General features: G+C 45.1%; 1 protein-coding gene across 1 annotated transcript in view; it reads left to right on the forward strand.

Annotated features, from left to right (window-relative positions):
• The first annotated feature begins 10,338 nt into the window (after positions 1–10,338).
• lars2 (leucyl-tRNA synthetase 2, mitochondrial) overlaps positions 10,339–19,715 on the forward strand; it is a 93,915-nt gene continuing 84,538 nt past the window's right edge. The window contains 2 exon segments of the mRNA XM_034175187.1: positions 10,339–10,497; positions 15,521–15,791. Coding sequence (XP_034031078.1) covers positions 15,579–15,791 — 213 coding nt within the window. The 5' untranslated portion in view covers positions 10,339–10,497; positions 15,521–15,578.

Genomic DNA, 19,715 nt, shown 5'->3' on the forward strand with positions numbered 1-19,715 from the left:
CGTCCAGCAGGCTGTACAACCTCTCACGTCCGGAACGCGAATCAATGGGTGCTGGTTTCTTTTTTGTGGGCAAGAAGGACGGCGGACTCTATCCATGCATTGATTACAGAGGGTTGAACGAGATCACGGTTCGCAACCGATACCTCTGTTGGATTCAGTGTTCACGCCCTTGCATGGAGCCCAAATTTTCACAAAATTGGATCTTAGGAATGCTTATCACCTGGTTCGGATCTGGGAGGGAGACGAGTGGAAGACGGCATTTAACACCCCATTAGGTCACTTTGAGTACCTGGTCATGCTGTTCAGCCTCATCAATGCGCCCGCGACGTTCCAAGCGTTGGTTAATGACGTCTTGCGGGACTTCCTGCATCAGTTTGTCTTCGTATATCGAGACGATATACTCATCTTTTCTCCGGATCCTGAGACCCATGTCAAGCATGTACGTCAGGTCCTGCAGCAGTTGTTGGAGAACCGGCTGTTTGTGAAGGGCGATAAGTGCGGGTTCCACCGCACTTCTTTGTCCTTCCTGGGGTTCATAATCTCCTCCAACTCCGTCGCCCCTGATCCGGCCAAGGTTGCGGCGGTAAGAGATTGGCCGCAACCAACAAACCGTAGGAAACTGCAACAGGTCCTCGGTTTTGCAAATTTCTACCGGAGGTTCATCAAGGGCTACAGTCAGGTAGTTAGCCCCCTGACAGCCCTGACCTCCACAAAAGTCCCCTTCACCTGTTTGGATCGGTGCGAAGCCGCGTTTAGGGAGTTGAAACGCCGGTTCTTGTTCTGGTGCAGCCCGATCCCAATCGCCAGTTTATAGTTGAAGTGGAAGCCTCTGACTCAGGGATAGGAGCTGTGCTATCCCAGAGTGGGGAGTCCGACAAGGTTCTCCATCCTTGTGCCTACTTTTCCCGCAGGTTGACCCCGGCTGAAAGGAACTATGACGTCGGCAATCGGGAACTTCTTGCGGTGAAGGAGGCTCTTGAGGAGTGGAGACACCTGTTGGAGGGAGCATCGGTACCATTTACAGTTTTCACAGACCATCGGAACCTGGAGTACATTCGGACCACCAGGCGTCTGAACCCCAGGCAAGCCCGCTGGTCACTGTTCTTCAGGCGTTTTGACTTTCGGATCACCTACCGCCCCGGGACGAAGAACCAACGATCTGACGCCCTGTCCCGGGTGCACGAAGAGGAGGTCAAGACCGAGCTGTCAGACCCGACGGAAACCATCATCCCCGAGTCCACTGTCGTGGCCACCCTCACCTGAGACGTGGAGAAGACCGTCCGGGAGGCCCTGACAAGGAGGCCGGACCCGGGGACAGGTCCGAAGGACAAATTGTACGTCCCACCAGAGGTCAGGGCTGCGGTCCTAGACTTCTGTCACGGTTCCAAGCTCTCCTGTCATCCAGGGGTGCGAAGGACTGTGGCAGTGGTCCGGCAGCGCTTCTGGTGGGCGTCTATGGAAGCCAACGTCCGGGACTATGTCTAGGCCTGCACCACCTGTGCCAGGGGCAAAGCCAACCACCACAAGGCCCAAGGCCTCCTCCAGCCTCTGCCCGTGCCTCATCGCCCCTGGTCTCACATCGGCCTGGACTTTGTCACGGGCCTCCCGCCGTCCCAGGGCATGACTACCATCCTCACGATAGTGGACCGGTTCTCCAAGGCGGCCCACTTCGTGGCCCTCCCGAAGCTCCCGATGGCCCAGGAGACTGCAGACCTCCTGGGCCACCACGTCGTGCGTCTGCATGGGATTCCATCGGATATTGTCTCAGACCATGGTCCTCAGTTCTCCTCTCAGGTCTGGAGGAGTTTCTGCAGGGAACTGGGGGCCACCGTGAGTCTCTCATCCGGGTACCATCCTCAGACGAATGGACAGGCAGAGCAGGCGAACCAGGAATTGGAGCAGGCCCTCCGTTGCGTGACCTCAGCACACCCGACGGCCTGGAGTAACCATCTGACCTGGATCGAGTACGCTCATAATAGCCAAGTATCGTCTGCTACCGGCCTCTCCCCGTTTGAGGTGTGTTTGGGGTACCAGCCCCCATTGTTCCCGCTAGTGGAGGGAGAGGTCGGGGTGCCCTCGGTCCAGGCCCATCTGAGAAGGTGCCATCGGGTGTGGCGTACCGCCCGCTCTGCCCTGCTCAAAGCCCGGACGAGGGCCAAGAACCATGCAGACTGCCGGCGTGCCCCGGCCCCTACGTATCAGCCTGGGCAGGAGGTTTGGCTTTCCACAAAAGATATTCCCCTGCAAGTGGAATCCCAGAAGTTAAAGGACAGATACATTGGACCTTTCACCATACTCAAAATCCTCAGTCCAGCCACAGTGAAGCTGAAGCTGCCAGCTTCGCTGCGGATCCACCTGGTTTTCCATGTGTCACGCATCAAACCTCACCACATTTCACCCCTCTGTACCCCCGGACCGGCGCCGCCTCCTGTCCGGATCATCGACGGGGAGCCAGCTTGGACCGTGCGCCAGCTCCTGGACGTCCGTCAGAAGGGCCGAGGGTTCCAGTATTTGGTGGACTGGGAGGGGTATGGACCCGAAGAACGCTCCTGGGTGAAGAGGAGCTTCATCCTGGACCCGGCCCTCCTGGCCGAGTTCTACCGGCGGCACCCGGACAAGCCTGGTCGGGCGCCAGGAGGCGCCCATTGGGGGGGGGTCCTGTTGTGTGGGCCGCTGAAGAGGAGGTACTGCTGGCTCACCACCACCAGATGGCGCCCTGCTTGAAGTGCGGGCTTCAAGCACGAGAGGGCGTCATAGCAACCGGGAGTGACAGCTGTCACTCGTCATCAGCACCAGCTGTCACTCATCCACATCACCACCACCATAAAGGCCGGACTGCAACTCCACCTCCCAGCCGAGAAATCAGCTACCTTGGAGGTAACTTCTCTGCTGACTTAAAACTGAATAATAGTCTGGACTCTTTTGCAGCTGTTTTCCTGTGGTGTTTCCTTATCTGCTGGATTGGCTTTTGGTGTGATTAGCGACTGCTTCGCCTCACACCCCAACCAGATAAGTGGTTAAACAGGAGCTGCACGAGTGTGTGTGATTGGAGGTGGAGGTGCTCCCTCCCAAAAGAACACAGACTGTGGGATTACTGAGTGTGCATACTCACACTCACCTGTGCTGTTTTTGTTCTCTGCCAGCAGTGCCAGGTCTGACAGCTGGAGACGGTGGCCACCTGGGGACTCAGGACTTGGCGGCTCCGGTGTTCTTCAGATCCATCGGCGGTGAGGGCCGTGTGGGATCCGGCTCGGTTCTGGACGGGCGTCTCCTATCCTCAAGCCTGCCCACACGTCACCCAACGTGTAATTAACTGTAGTTCCAAACTTGTTGTTGTCTGTATTCCGTTGTGCACAATTTACAACATTAAATTGTTACTGTTTTGGCTTATCCATTGCCCGTTCATTTACGCCCCCTGTTGTGGGTCCGTGTTCCTACACTTTCACAACACAGGGGCTCTTGCTTGTTTTGTTTTTTTTTTTTTTTGTGCAAGGTTGGAGTTCATCCCTTCATGACCAAAGAATTATAATGAGGTTGAGTCCCCTTTAAATAAACATTCCATAAAGAGCTAAAGAGTATCTGTTGTGTGGGCCGCTGAAGAGGAGGTACTGCTGGCCCACCACCACCAGTCGGCGCCCTGCTTGGAGTGCGGGCTTCAAGCATGAGAGGGTGCCGAGACAGAGAGTGACAGCTGTCACTCATTTACACCAGCTGTCACCAATCACCTGCAGCTCTACAAAAGCCGGATCATTACTCCACGTCCTCGCCGAGAAATCACCTACCGTTGAAGGTAAACCTCTCTGCAGTTTTGGTGCCGATCGCACAGTGAGTTTTTGATTGCCTTGCAGGTGTTCCTGGACCTTTCCTCAGCTGGAGGCTGGGATTGCAGATCCAACAGGAGACGACGTACTTCTCTCCTCACGGATAAGTAGTATCAGGACCTGCACGTAATTGTTTGGAGGTGGAGGTTTTCCCTCCTTGAAGACCTGTAGAAAAAGGATTACTGGGTGTGTGGATACACACTCATCATAACTGTTTTTGTCATCTTCTGCCAGCAGTACCAGGGTCTGCAACAGAAGACGGTGACCACCTGGGGACTCAGGACTTGGTGGCTCCGGTGTTCTTCAGGCCGTTGGTGGTGGAAGCTGTGTGGGTCCCGGCTCTCCGATCGCCAGAGGTCTCCTATCTTCGAGCCTGCCCGCATGTCACCTTGTGTACAATTGGCATTATCTGTGTCTGTATTCAGTTGTGCATTTCACAACATTAAATTGTTACTCTTTGTCTTATCCATTGTCCGTTCATTTGCGCCCCCTGTTGCGGGTCCGTGTTACGACCCTTTCCCAACAGGATTTCTCAGCCATTCGTCATGGATCCCGAGGGGCGTCAACCACAGCTTGAACAGCCAATGGGAGAACAAGGAGCGCAGGCGTCAGCAGGAGGCGTGGTAAGTGATCTGCAGTAAATCCTTACCGCTTTCACCGCTCAGTTAAATCTGGTAGCCAAGCAGAATGCAGTCCTCAATCGGAGTGTGGAGGCTCTCACCGCCAGAGTGGAAGCGCGCGACTCAAGCGCTGCTGCAGTGACTCCTCCTGCTGGCTCTGGGCCACAGATAGACGTTCCACTGGCCGTTCAACAAACCCCCCAACCGTCCCCTGAAGCTTACATAAGCCCTCCAGAACCGTACGGAGGCTGTGTTGAAACGTGCGCAGACTTCTTAATGCAGTGTTCGCTCGTTTTTGCACAGTGTCCAGTTATGTACGCATCAGATGCCAGCCGGGTGGCTTATGTGATTAATTTGCTTCGAGGTGAGGCACGCGCTTGGGCTACGGCGCTTTGGGAACAGAATTCGTGGCTCCTGACGTCATACGCTGGGTTTGTACGGGAATTCAAACAGGTGTTTGATCATCCCAACAGAGGCGAGACCGCCTCGAGCGTGCTGCTGTCAATGAGACAGGGGCGCCGAAGCGCAGCTGATTATGCAGTCAACTTCCGCATCGCGGCTGCGAGGTCCGGCTGGAATAATGTTGCGCTCTGCGCCGCCTTCATAAACGGACTGTCTCCAGTTCTGAAGGAGCATTTACTGGCTAAGGACGAACCGCAAGACTTCGATGGGCTTGTCAGTTTGGTTATACGCTTAGACAACTGGTTGAATGAACACCGTCGGGAGCAGGCCGGGGGGCGTGGTCGGGCACAAGCCGTCCCTCTCTCCTCCGGGTCCGAAAGGGTGTCGTCTTCCCCACGTTCCACTGCCAGAGGGCTCCGTGTGGCAACAGCTCCCCCTGCTGACGAAGCCATGGACACGAGCAGGGCCAAATTAAAATTAAATATCAGACAAAGGAGGCTGGCCCGCGGGGAGTGTTTTTTCTGTGGCTCTTGTGAGCACATGTTAAAAGACTGCCCCAAACGATCAAACTCCAACGCCCATCCTTAGGAACTGGGTTAAAGGTGGGCCATAATATGTACATGGGGAAAACCCATAAATCTGCACGAATCCCAGTAACAATCCTGAGTGGGGATTTAACCCTTCACGCCCCAGCACTGGTAGACACGGGGTCAGAAGGGAATCTGCTGGATAGCAGATGGGCCAGGGAAGTAGGGCTTCCTCTGGTGGCTCTGCCTTCACCACTGAAGGTGCGAGCACTAGATGGCACTCTACTCCCGTTAATTACATATCAGACACAGCCAGTGACCTTGGTTGTGTCTGGGAATCACAGGGAGGAGATTGTGTTTTTTGTGACACCTTCTACCTCCCGAGTGATTCTGGGATTTCCATGGATGGTGAAGCACAATCCCCGGATTGATTGGCCGTCTGGGGTGGTGATGCAGTGGAGCGAAACCTGCCACCGGGAGTGTCTTGGATCCTCGGTTCCACCCGGAATTACAGCTAAAGAGGAGGTCAAAGTCCCCCCCAATCTGACGGCGGTGCCCGAGGTGTACCACGATCTTGCTGACGTCTTCAACAAAGATCTGGCACTCACTCTTCCCCCGCACCGACCGTACGATTGTACCATCGATTTGATTCCGGGCGCTGAGTACCCGTCCAGTAGATTGTACAACCTCTCACGTCCGGAACGCGAATCGATGGAGACCTACATCCGGGACTCCTTAGCCGCCGGGTTGATTCGGAACTCCACCTCCCCGATGGGTGCGGGTTTCTTTTTTGTGGGTAAAAAAGACGGCGGACTCCGTCCATGCATTGACTACAGAGGGCTGAACGAGATTACGGTTCGCAATCGATTCCTGTTGCCCCTGTTAGATTTGGTGTTCACGCCCCTGCATGGAGCCAAAATGTTCACCAAACTAGATCTTAGGAATGCGTACCACCTGGTTCGGATCCGGAAGGGAGACGAATGGAAGACGGCATTTAACACCCCGTTAGGTCATTTTGAGTACCTGGTCATGCCGTTCGGCCTCACTAATGCCCCCGCGACGTTCCAAGCATTGGTTAACGACGTCTTGCGGGACTTCCTGCACCGGTTTGTCTTCGTATATCTGGATGATATACTCATCTTTTCTCCGGACCCTGAGACTCATGTCCAGCATGTACGTCAGGTCCTGCAGCGGTTACTAGAAAACCGGTTGTTTGTGAAGGGCGAGAAGTGTGAGTTCCACCGCACTTCTTTGTCCTTCCTGGGGTTCATCATCTCCTCCAACTCCGTTGCCCCGGATCCGGCCAAGGTTGCGGCGGTGAGAGATTGGCCCCAACCAACAAGCCGTAGGAAGCTGCAACAGTTCCTCGGCTTTGCAAATTTCTACCGGAGGTTCATTAAAGGTTACAGTCAGGTTGTTAGCCCCCTGACTGCCCTGACCTCCACTAAAGTCCCCTTCACCTGGTCGGATCGGTGCGAAGCCGCGTTTAGGGAGTTGAAACGCCGGTTTTCGTCTGCACCAGTTCTGGTGCAGCCTGATCCTACCCGCCAGTTCATAGTGGAGGTGGACGCCTCTGACTCAGGGATAGGAGCCGTTCTGTCCCAGAGCGGGGAGTCCAACAAGGTTCTCCATCCATGTGCCTACTTTTCCCGCAGGTTGACCCCCGCTGAACGTAACTATGACGTGGGCAATCGGGAACTCCTCGCGGTGAAGGAGGCTCTTGAAGAGTGGAGACACCTGTTGGAGGGAGCTACGGTGCCTTTCACGGTTTTCACGGACCATCGGAACCTGGAGTACATCCGGACCGCCAAGCGGCTGAACCCCAGGCAAGCCCGCTGGTCCCTGTTCTTCGGACGCTTTGACTTCCGGATTACCAATGTCTTATCCATTGTCTGTTCATTTGCGCCCCCTGTTGCGGGTCCGTGTTACGACCCTTTCCCAACAGTATCACTGCCTCGGTCAAGTTATTCCCCAAATTTAGCAGCTGCAAAGCTCAACAGTCTCCCAGTTTCTGGTGCTGACAAACATCACCACAGTATGATGCTGTCACCTGAGTTCAATTGTGAACTTCCTGGCAAAGGCTGTGAATGCTTATTTGAATGTCATTTCTTAGGATTTTTTTATTTTTAATAAATTTGCAACAATCTAAATAAAATTCCCATTGTCATTATGGGGTGTTGTGTGTAGAATTGTGATAAAAAAAAGAAAAGAATTTCAACCATTTTTGAATAAGGCTGTAACACAAAAAATGTGGAAAAAATGAAGCGCTGTGAATACTTTCTGGATGCACTGTAACACTAAGATAAAATAAGGAAAAACAGTGAACCAGAGGAGTGAAACCAGAACACAGAGCTATGGCACACAGAAAAAAATATCAACTGTAGCTGCAAAACTGGAGGAGATATCGAACAAGACAAAAACAAGTCATATATGTCGCACTTGTAAAAAAATACCCCTTGAAGAGGAAAAGAACACCGGAACTCACACCGGAATATAAGTCACACTTTTTTTCTGTATTATCAGCTCTTTAATTTGTTATTTTTGTGCATTGTCTTATTTCTAACGTTTATTCTTTCATTATTGATGTTTATTTTGTTTAGTGTTTTGAATCCTCCATGACTGTACCGGAAGTGAGTAGATGGTTTCATCAGGTTGCCACCTGAACGGTGGTTGCCGCCTCAGTGTCCTAACGGTGTGATAAACTCATTTCTCATTGCCCCAGGGCCGAGGTGCCTGTTTAACTCTGATGTACGACGGCATGCTGCAGCAGAGCCCCATTTTTTGTTGCTGACGTCAGAATGAGGAATTCTTCCTGCTAATGAGCTCTCACACAGTCCCTGTTCTTTTCTGACATTCTCTTCCTTTCTTTTCCATTTTTCTGTGCATGTCAGATAAAGGTGAGAGCCATACAGCTTCTCTTCCTCCTCCTCCTCCTCCTCCTCCTCCGTGGGTTCTGATACAAGTGAACCGAGGAGTTCTCTCTCAGTCAGCAGCAATCACTTTACAGCACCAGGCCTCAAAGAAATAATGATCCTCCTAGAATAATGAAAGCCTGCAGCGTACACTTGCAGGTATTAGGTGATAATTCACATCATATTTTGCAGTCTTGTCAGATTTACAATAACGTTTGGAAATCTGGAGATTAAAGCTGATATTTTGGTCATCGGAAGGAGCTCAGTCGAATATCTCATGTCAGAAGACATCAGTCGGCAAGAAAATTGTTTATATCAAATCAACTTAAAGCAACAGTGTGTAGGATTTAGATGCATTTAATAACATAAATGGAATCTAGCTTTCAGAGCATCTGTTCATTAGTGTATAATTACTTGTAACAATGAATGCACATGTTCAACGAGCCCTTCATATCTACATGGAGGCCGTCATGTTGAAAAATGAAGAGGAATCAGTGGCATAATGCAAGTGCAACTTCACCACTAGATGATACTAAATTCAACACACTGTAGCTTTAACGATATTGTTAAAGTTATCCCTTGAATAAAAGTGTATTAATGTTTCAATGTTTCTGGTCACTGTGAATTAACAGAAGGTCATTGATGAGGCAAACTATACATTTTTGGATTTGTTCTGATGTGGATTGTTTGTCTACCTGAGTGGTGGTTGCCACCCAGGACCAACGGCGGTTCCTTGGTGTGGTGGATGCAGTGATGACTTGACTCTGTATGAAAAGACAGGTACTTTTTCTCACAGGGTTGGAGCATTTTGAATTTCAACTCCCCAGTTGACCCCAACTATAAATCCCTTTAAAGAGGGGCAACAAAGCCAAAATTGTTCAGTGTCCCTCAGGCAACCACAAAACACCCCTTGTGAAAGTGTCATGGAAGATTAAGGTTGTTTCTTCAGTAGAGATCCTTTGATCGTAGTTATGTTTGTAATTACACTTTAATTCGACGCCGCATTGGGCTGCCCTGTTTGAGTAAGACAGAGAGAAGGAAGAAGACTACCTCGACCACAAAGTCCTTCCTGTGAGATTGTGTGTATTTGTAGATATGTTATATCAATAGTATAACATAACTGGTGTTAATCCAGAAACAGTTTATTTCTCTGATTTAGTAAATGTCTGTACATTCACACTCTCTCTCACGGACCGCATCTATTGTGTACCTTGGTCAACCATCTCCCTCTCTTTGTCTCTCGCAGCCAAATTCATACAAAATCTTTTCTGCTGGATTGTGCGGATATATGATCATTGTCATTTGAATTTTATAATGCAACCACTGTTAATCAGAGAAAATAAAAGCTTACTTCTCTGGTTTAATGCAGTTTTGTGCAGAAAGTGTTTGTCTCAGTGAGTGAGGAGCACAGCTGTTACTAATCCAGCATCCACTGACCGTCCAGCAGGTACCAGCTACATCTATTAGACCTTACACAGGCAAATCAAAGTTACTTTTTTAAGTGATCTGGTGTGTTAAAGTTAAAGGACTATCATCATCATATTGTTTATTTTTTTAGTTTTGTGACCTATGAAATTATTACATTTCTTGTTTTTGAGTTATCATGAAGAAACTGGAGGTGATTCAATCATTCATTCATTTATGTGTTCACTCTGTATTTTCAAGGCATGGAAAAAATTTTTTTTAAATAATCTGATGATAGAAAAAGCACACATTTTAAAATGACATTCTCCACTTTACTTGCAGCAAATGATTAAGTTTTCTCACAAACCATCAACAAGTTAATTATTGACATTTTTCATAACTTTTAAATACATACAAATATTTCCTTTTTGTTATTTTGAAATGACATAGTATTTCATAAATTTAAATAGATTCTTCCTTCCTTCCTTCCTTTCTCGTCTTTTTTTTTTTATACTCACCCGTCCAGAACATAGGTTGCATATCCAGAAAGATTTTTTTTTAATCAACGCAGAGCTAAATAACAGCATTTTGTAACATAAAACGACAAGACGACGCGTCACTGTCTACGCGTGCTTTGTCGATAAAGTTTTTTTGAAAGAAAGATGGCTGCGTGCACGGTGAAGTTGTGAGTCAACAACCGGGTGGGTTTAAATTTCTTTAAATTCTTTTTTTTGACATGCTAATATGATGAACTGCTCGTTTAAATTGCTTCATACCGTAACGGCGAAATCACGGGACTGGAAATAGAAGCCGTTTTAATCTTTCGTTTTGTTCTTCATGTTATAAGTTCAACAAAAGATAAAAGTCTGATAAACACAAAGTATTATTTGGTTTTTGATGTTGGTTATTGTTTCAATTCCATAATAGAAACTGTTTATTTACGGTGTGTGTCAAAATGTGCTTGTAATGTAGACGGTTAGCTTTAATACAAAGGGTTAAAAAAAAAAATCAGATTTACTATTTAGGAATTACAGCCATTTTTAGACGTTCTGCCTTCATTTTCAAAGGTCATGTAATATGACAGACAAAAAAAAGACATGATTAAAAATACACACGACATCACATTTACAGCTAGTTTTCTTTTGACATGTCAGTGGAAGGATACATGAACATTTCCAGGTCACTAAATAGATCTTGAGCTTCAGTTACAACAGTCAATAATAAATGCAAACGAACTTCACTGGAAAGTAAGTTTGTCTGGAGCAGGCAGACTTGTGAGGGAAGCCACCAAGGTACCCAGACAGCACTGAAGGCATTATTAACCAAACCACTGTGGCTGTGATTGGAGAAACTACATGATGCAGCTTTTGTCTGTTCCATCACCAGTTAAACAGCTTCATGATAGATTGCAATTAAAGGAAGATGTGAAATTTCAGCTGCAGTTTGCCAGGAGGCACCTGTGAGACTTAACCATATGTTTAATCTCTTTTCTTCTATGAAAATCCTTTTCTGTGTAACTCCAACATGAAGTTATGACCAGCAGTGGTGATGTCATTTGAAATTAGAGCTGCAGTGATTCATTTTTCAGTGTTTTCTGACTTTTTAGAAGAAAATAATTGGAGAAAATAATTGATTTATCGATTGTAAAAATAATAATGGGTTACAGCCTTGTTTGAAATGCTACAAATGTTACAGTACCTTATTTTAACTGTTTGGCATTGAACATTTGCTTATGCCAAAAACAAACAAAAAAGTTTGTCCAGATATCAGTTATGAATTGTGTCCTTGGTTTGAAAATGGCAAATATCTATATGCCTAGAGGTAGATTTTAAAAAATAAAATTGAGAACACTTGGTCTATCACCCCAAAATGAACACACCTGACATACATAAAGTTTTTATTGTTCCAATACGAATTCTGTGCAGTGTGTCCTTGCGCAGTCTAAAATTTTTAAATTACATGAATACTTTCATATTCATGTAAAGTATGTTCCAATATAATGTTTGCACATTATCCAAGGGGACTGGAATTTTTGAGACAAAATATGGGGTGGTCCAAAAAACTGCTCTATTTTCTTTTTGATCTCATTTTTTACTCAGATGAGATATTTTGAAAATTCTTTCAACAAACATTAGCAGAATGGATAACATTAGCCAGAGATGGGAGAAAATCAGCAAACTCAATTGTACAAAGCAGAGAAAAAAATAAATATCACATTTTTGACAGTGATTAAAAAGAAGTTATTGATTACTTTTCTGCCAATCAAGCAATTAAAAGATTAAATTTTAAAAGATATAAGATGTAATTTTTTTGCCAAAGAAGAAATTTATTGTTACAAAGCCCCATAGAGGCATTTATTCTTGATTTTACTTGGCTAAAACCGGAAGCACAGTGTGTCACTTTGGGGAAAAAAAAGGTAATTTTGGAAGCATAAATTACATCCACATTCTGTCCAGTTCATCCCAGAAGTCTTAATTAGCAGTAAAGCGCTACCTGTGCTGTATTGCTGCACACATGGTTGTGCATATATATATATATATATATATATATATATATATATATATATATACATACACACACACAACCTTAAGTGTTTGACTCTCCTGGCCTAAACCTGAGGGAGGAGTGTTGGCTGCTTGGCCTGTCCTCAAGAGAATTTATTGAAAAACACTTTCCCAGAAGCATGTGGGTGGCAGAGAGGAGACATAGATCTTTTTTCTCTGGTTTTGAAGTAATTTGGCTGAAAAAGCTCAACTTTATCTCATGAAACACTATACACCTTGCTCAGGGAATGTTAGTTAACTTGTTACTGACTGAAGTCTTATATTTTAACATTTGAGTGAAATTTTTCCATAAAAGAACCCCCCCCCCCCCCCCCCCCCCACACACACACCAAAATGCAATTTATTCCTAAAATTAACAAAATTGATATCTCTTTGGCTTTAGATTATCAGTCATAGTAAGTCCCTTCGGCTGCTCCCTTGTTTGCACTTGGGGTCGCCACAGCAAATCCAAGGTGGATCTGCATGTTGAATTGGCACAAGTTTTACGCCGGATGCCTTTCCTGACGCAACTCCACATTACATGGAGAAATGTGGCAGGGGTGGGATTTGAACCCAGAACCTTCTGAACTGAAACCAAGCACATTAACCACTTGGCCACCACCCCTTTTAGATTATCAGTCATATATTTTTTAAATTCTGTTTTTGTTGTGCAAATGCTTGCTGTAGTTTGTATGGTCAGTGATGTCTGACGGCCTTGTTATTAGGGATGGGTATTGATAAGATTTTATCGATCGATGCCGTTATCGATTCTGCTTATCAAGCTGATTCCTTATCGATTCCCTAATCAATACCTCTTGTGAATTTTCTGTGTACTAAAAGTAGGCTTTACAGGCTTTCTATGTATTTTATTGAGTCTTAAAGTAAATAAATTTGAAATTGGTCACTGTATCCTTGATCTCTGGACATAAATAAAAATAAATAAAATCTGTAGTTTTTGTCAAAAGCATTTCCTTTCAGACATTTTGGCATGTATCTCTCCATACCTCTGAGCTGAGCTCAGCCGGCTGCTGCACGTCAGCGCAGGACGTCTCATTTTGGGAGGAAAAGACGTTTTGATCGATTGCAGTTTGTTTGTATTACAACATTTGGAAAGAGGTGTCAATTGATTTAAACGGCATTTCACTTTGAAGTTATTAATTCCGACTGGACTCTATCGTTCTAACTTGACTCGGCAGAGAGCCGCGCAGCGTTTGTCGCTGTGTGAACAGAACGGAGGCCACTCTGAAGGACCGATAAGGGAATTGTTAAGCAAAAAGGTTATTGATGCCGGTGGATCAAATCATTTCTTAACGATACCCGAAAGGAACCGGTTCTCGATACCCATCCCTACTTGTTATTAATTTGCTGTAAAAGCCCTGGCATTCCAAAGGTGCTTCGACAGTGAAAATAATCAAGCCAGGTTAGCAGCAGCTGTCTTCTGCAGCCACGGCGACACAGAGTGTGCCAATATCTCAAGTTACCTTGTAAACGCTATATGATATTGGGTGTTTAGTTGTGTTCTAGAGAAATTTAGGTCAAATTGTTTTCTCACATGTGCTTACTGTGACCTCCATCAGGACATTTCCAAGCCTTTTTTTCAAATACCTCACAATTAAATTACATTATTAATTGTGATTCTGTTTGGAATTGTCATTGTTTCTCCAGTAATCCTGTTCTGAATTAATCCTCTTTTTGCTAATCCCATAATTTTCCACCATTTTCTTCTTTGTAAGGGTGGCTGCCCTTCAGGGTGTTACAGACCAACTAAATAGCGATGAGAATTGATGCGATTTTATCTATTGATACCATTATATATTCTGCTCCAATTCTTTAATAATTCCTGATCAATTTTCTTTGCTCAAAAATGTAGCCCTCTGCAGTTTTTCAGCATCAATGCAGTTGTGTTCTTTTTTCTTGGACCTAGTGGTTTATGCCACAACATTACATCTGAAGTCATGACGCATAAGTTTTTGCAGCGTGGAACTGTCAGAAAAAAATGTACTCAAAAATTTGGAACAAGTTCTCATTGGGAACTGGTTCTCGATTCACATACTTGCTAATAAAGCATGTGATTAATAGGGAACTTTTTTCTTTGCACCTCTTGTTTATACATTCACTGGCCACTTTATTAGATACGTCTTGCTAGTACCCGGTTGGACCCACTTTTTGCCTTCAGAATTGCCTTAATTCTGCATGACAGATTCAACAAGCTGTTGGAAACATTCCTCAGAGATGCTGGTTCATACTAACATGACAGCATTACACAGTCACCCATTCAACCAGTCTGCCCATTCTCCTCTGACCTCTGATAGCAACAAGGTATTTTCATCCACACAACGCTGCTCACTGGATATCTTCTTTTTTTCAGACCATTCTCTGTAAACTATAGAGATGGATGTGCGTGAAAAGCCCAGTAGATCAGCAGTTTCTGAAATACTCAAACCAGCCCATCTGGCACCAACAACCATGTCACGTTCAAAGTCACTTAAATCCCCTTTCTCCCCATTCTGATGCTCAGTTTGAACTTAAGCAAGTTGTCTTCACCATGTCTAGATTCCTGAATACACTGAGTTGTTGCCATGTAATTGGGCGATTAGCTATTTGTGTTAATAAGCAATTAAACAGGTGTACCTAATAAAGTGAGTGTATATTACTTTTTATTTTATGAGTAATGCATAATAATGCTGAAAGCGAAGAAATGACACATTTACATGGTCATTGATAGGACATCATAAATGTGGCATAAGGAAGAAAGAGCAGTTTGACTGAAAAATGCTTGGAATATGAATTAGTTTAGGTATTAGTAAAGAGGATTTTATTTGTATATCTTAAGTGGGAGATATGTGAGTATACGTGTGGTAAGAGTATACTCATGTATTGATGTGCATGTGTGTGTCCATGCAGCATTTTACTGAGTGCAAAATATTTAACAGATAATTTGAAAATGTCAAACAGCTTGGGACTCCACCCCCAAGCTTGGTTGTGCGGCATGAAGCTGCTGCAACCCACACTCACATTGCCTCAATTCTGAGTTAATTGGGTGTGATATGAAATGCCCTTTTAGAGATCAATAAAGTTGTTTGAATCTTGAGTCTTGAAACATTCTTAATTTCAGCACCTCAAATATGAGAAAGTGGTGAAATTCTTTATTTCAGGTTGCCATATGTTGAATCTGGACAAAGCAAGCAGTCAAAAGACATGTCCTTGGGCTATGAGAAATTGTATTGGCCTTTTAGACACCAGTCACTTGATAGAAAAATAAGACTGTATTTTTGCTTGTACCTGCTACAGATTGCCCCTAGTTCATCTGCCTGCCAGCTGACAGACAGTTATATTCAAAGAGAGAACCATGCAGGGGGTGGTAAGAAGGCTTGTTGTGTATCCACTGGGCGTAACCTGGTTGAGCAGAACCAGCGGTGCACTCCTGGCCCTAAGGATACGAACCCTTTTCAGTGAGACAGGAGTGTGGGAGAAAGACTATCGACCAGAGACTCGATCCAGATTGGAAGAATGGTGGCACCCACGGATCATGGCACAGTGGCAGAAGGATGCTCTGAAAGAGGTAGGAAGTCCTTTATGTTCAAAACAGACTACAGTAAAACTCGCATATAATGGATTCAGGTGGACCAGCGAATTTTGTCTCTTATCAAAATATATGTATAAAACGGACAAAATCCGTTTTTTCTAAGTCCGCTGTGGAGTAGTACCTTAACATCCTAAAGCCTGATTAATGCTTCTTCAGCTCTGTAACTACAGTGAAGAAAATAAGTATTTGAACACCCTGCGGTTTTGCAAGTTCTCCCACTTAGAAATCATGGAGGGATCTGAAATTTTCATCTTAGGTTCACGTCCACTGTGAGAGACATAATCTTAAAAAAAAAAAAAAACATCCGGAAATCACAATGTATGATTTTTTTAATAATTTATTTGTATGTTACTGCTGCAAATAAGTATTTCAACACCTACCAACCAGCAAGAATTCTGCCTCACACAGACCTGTTAAATTTCTTTAAGAAGCCCTCTTATTCTGCACTCTTTACCTGTATTAATTGCACCTGTTTGAACTTGTTACCTGTATAAAAGACACCTGTTCACACACTCAATCAATCACACTCCAACCTGTCCACCATAGCCAAGACCAAAGAGCTTTCTAAGGACACCAGGGACAAAACTGTAGACCTGCACAAGGCTGGGATGGACTACAGGACAACAGGCAAGCAGCTTGGTAGAAGACAACAACTGTTATGATTATTTATTAGAAAGTGGAAGAAACACAAGATGACTGTTCTCCCTCGGTCTGGGATTCCATGCAAGATCTCACTTTGTGGGGTAAGGATGATTCTGAGAAAGCTCAGAACTACACAGGAGGACCTGGTCAATGACCTGAAGAGAGCTGGGACCACAGTCACAAAGTTTACATTAGTAACACATGATGCTGTCATGGTTTAAAATCCTGCAGGGCAGCAAGGTCCCCCTGCTCAAGCCAGCACATGGCCAGGCCCGTTTGAAGTTCACCAGTGACCATCTGGATGATCCAGAGGAGGCATGGAAGAAGGTCATGTGGTCAGATGAGACCAAAATAGAGCTTTTTGGAATCAACTCCACTTACTATGTTTAGAGGATGAGAACAACCCCAAGAAAACCATCCTAACCGTGAAGCATGGGGGTGGAAACATCATACTCTGGGGGTGCTTTTCTGCAAAGGGGACAGGAAGACTGCACCGTATTGAAGGGAGGATGGATGGGGTCATGTATTGCGAGATTTTGGCAAACAACCTCCTTCCCTCAGGAAGAGCATTGAAGATGGGTCATGGCTGGGTCTTCCAGCATCACAGTGACCCCAAACACACAGCCAGGGCAACTAAGGAGGGGCTCCGTAAGAAGCATTTCAAGGTCCTGGAGTGGCCTGGCCAGTCTCCAGACCTGAACTCAATAGAAAATCTTTGGAGGGAGCTGAAACTCCAAACCTGAAAGATCTAGAGAAGATCTGTATGGAGGAGTGGACCAAAATGCCTGCTGCAGTGTGTGCAAACCTGGTGAAAAACTACAGGAAACGTTTGACCTCTGTACTTGCAAACAAAGGCAACTGTACCAAATATTAACATTGATTTTCACAGGTGTTCATACTCGTATACGTATTTGCAGCAGTAACATACAAATAAATTATTTAAAAAAAATCATGCATTGTGATTTCTGGAATTTTTTTTTAGATTATGTCACAGTGGACATGCACCTAAGCAGAAAATTTCAGACCCCTCCATGATTTCTAAGTGGGAGAACTTGCAAAATCGCAGGGTGTTCAAATACTTATTTTCCTCACTGTACATGGACATGTAATGACGTCAGCATACGCGTGACCCTTTTAAAATTCTCCGTTGCATCTTAATGCAGCTTGCTGCAAGAGAAGCAGCTTTTTCTGGATTAATTTGTCCCTCAACCAGCTCCACTTCTTTATACAATCATCAACCTCCAAACCAATGTACGCTACGTGCAATTTTCCTCCGTAAATTATGGGTCATTTGAGCATTTTTTTCTGACTTCTTGTTGGGCAGTTGGTCATATTTGAGGACTTTTTTGCCAAAGGTGTTTGATCCATGATCAAAATGTAATCGGCGGGCACACTGCAAAAACTTTTAAAATATGATGGGAGAAGAAGGAATGGAAATGTAAAAGTGACAAATCACAGCCATTGTGGTCTCAATCATTAAAGCAGGTGCACGTCAGGCGACAGGCTCCGGGGAGGGTTTGCAGCCAGACAGAGGGCTCTGATCTAAAGCAGTTTGGTTCGTCACACCCAGGGATATGTGTGAAAACTAACATCATATTACATTGAAGGCAACAAGCAGCATTTTGTTAATAATCACCGCCTTGAATTACGCCCGGCCTTGTTTAGGTGCCGGTTTGAGCACGGTTTGAAAAAATAAATGGCCGGGCTTTTAATCAAGGAAATATGGCACTGACATTCTTCGATTTAGCAAGTGTCAGTGCTGAACTTCATTTTGTACCTCTTTTGTGGCTGGGCACACCCAGACTGCTCTGTCCAGGACATGCGAGGGGTTTTTAATGGTAATGCATCACGGTCAGATAGGATGTTTTGTCCGATGTGAGTGAAAATCCGTTATACAAAATACAGTATATATGCTGTTTATTACATGGAAAACCATACAAAAGCATTGGCAATGTGATTATCTGGTTTATACGATGATGGTTTAGGTGAGTTTTACTGTATCTGTCTGGTGCAGTTTCTAGAATGTTTAAACAGCTACTAGGGATGGGTCTGACAAAGGTTACTTGCCAGCATCGGCTGGTACTGTGCACCTGGACGGACTGGGCAAAAAAGGTTTACTCTGGTAGCTGGAATTCTTGTTTTTCTTTGAGTGCTTCACCACTCATCCAAGCATTTTCTTCAGTTTTAAAAAGTGAGATGTCCAATGTACACCCCTAGGGAACGGGTGGGTAACAGTGGGCCATGAAGGGCCAAAATGGTGTAGGTTTTCTTTGCAATCAATCGCCTCAGCAGGTAGTTTTCCAGATGAGCTCCTTCTCTCCTCAATGTAATGTCCTGATAGTCATCTGTACAGTGATTGCTAGTCAGGACACCCTGCACCGTTCGGGCCCTTCATGCCCACCAATTTTGTCGTCATCTGTAGGTAACCCCACTGTTTTAGTCTGCAATCTATACCATTGAGCCACATGGTTTGCAGTCCTGGATGGCAAGCACCCAAGTAATTGTGGGGAAAAAAATCTCTAAGTATTCCTTAACAATTCCTTAAGTATTCTTAAGTTTTTTTTGTTTTTTTTGTAGTGGCATAGCCTCCCTCTAGTGGTTTTCTTTTCAGCACTGCTAAATGGAAAAGAAAATGTACTAAATCCATGGTTGACATAAAGTCGGTAGAGAGATTGTCTAATGCAGTAATGGACAATCCAGCTGTGTGAGCATACTTATGTATTTCCCTTTCCCTATTAATTGACTGACCTGTTACAGGTCATTATCGATTATTATTATTTCTGTTCCCGTTATTGGCCTGTGCACAGCTTGGCCCCAAAGCTCTGCTCAATCATACAGCCTAAAGGTCCTACCGCACCTGTCTGGGTGAGGCTGTCATTGATTAAGTGCATTCATGACGGCCTTGGTCCTAATTCATTTACTGAAAAATTCATGAGTCAGGATTCTTGTAATCTCATAGCGGTCTGGGTATAACCGGTATGTGCTGTGTTGCCGTGGTAACAGTGTTGTGACTGTAAACCATCCATAATCAGCGCCGCCACATTTCAGATTCTGACCGTGTGTCAGATGCGATTAGAGACTCCAGCTGCAATATGGAACCAGACGACACCGCTGTCACTTTGTACTTGATGAGTTATTATACGTGTTATGACCTCACTAGGTTAATGCAGTGTCTATTACTGTCACCAATTAATTATTTATTTATTTATTTTACAAGGCTTTTATAATCTGTTCCTCATCCTGGAGCATTTCTCTGTA

The sequence above is a fragment of the Thalassophryne amazonica genome, chromosome 7 (assembly GCF_902500255.1).
Source record: "Thalassophryne amazonica chromosome 7, fThaAma1.1, whole genome shotgun sequence".
Classification (NCBI taxonomy): Eukaryota; Metazoa; Chordata; class Actinopteri; order Batrachoidiformes; family Batrachoididae; genus Thalassophryne; species Thalassophryne amazonica.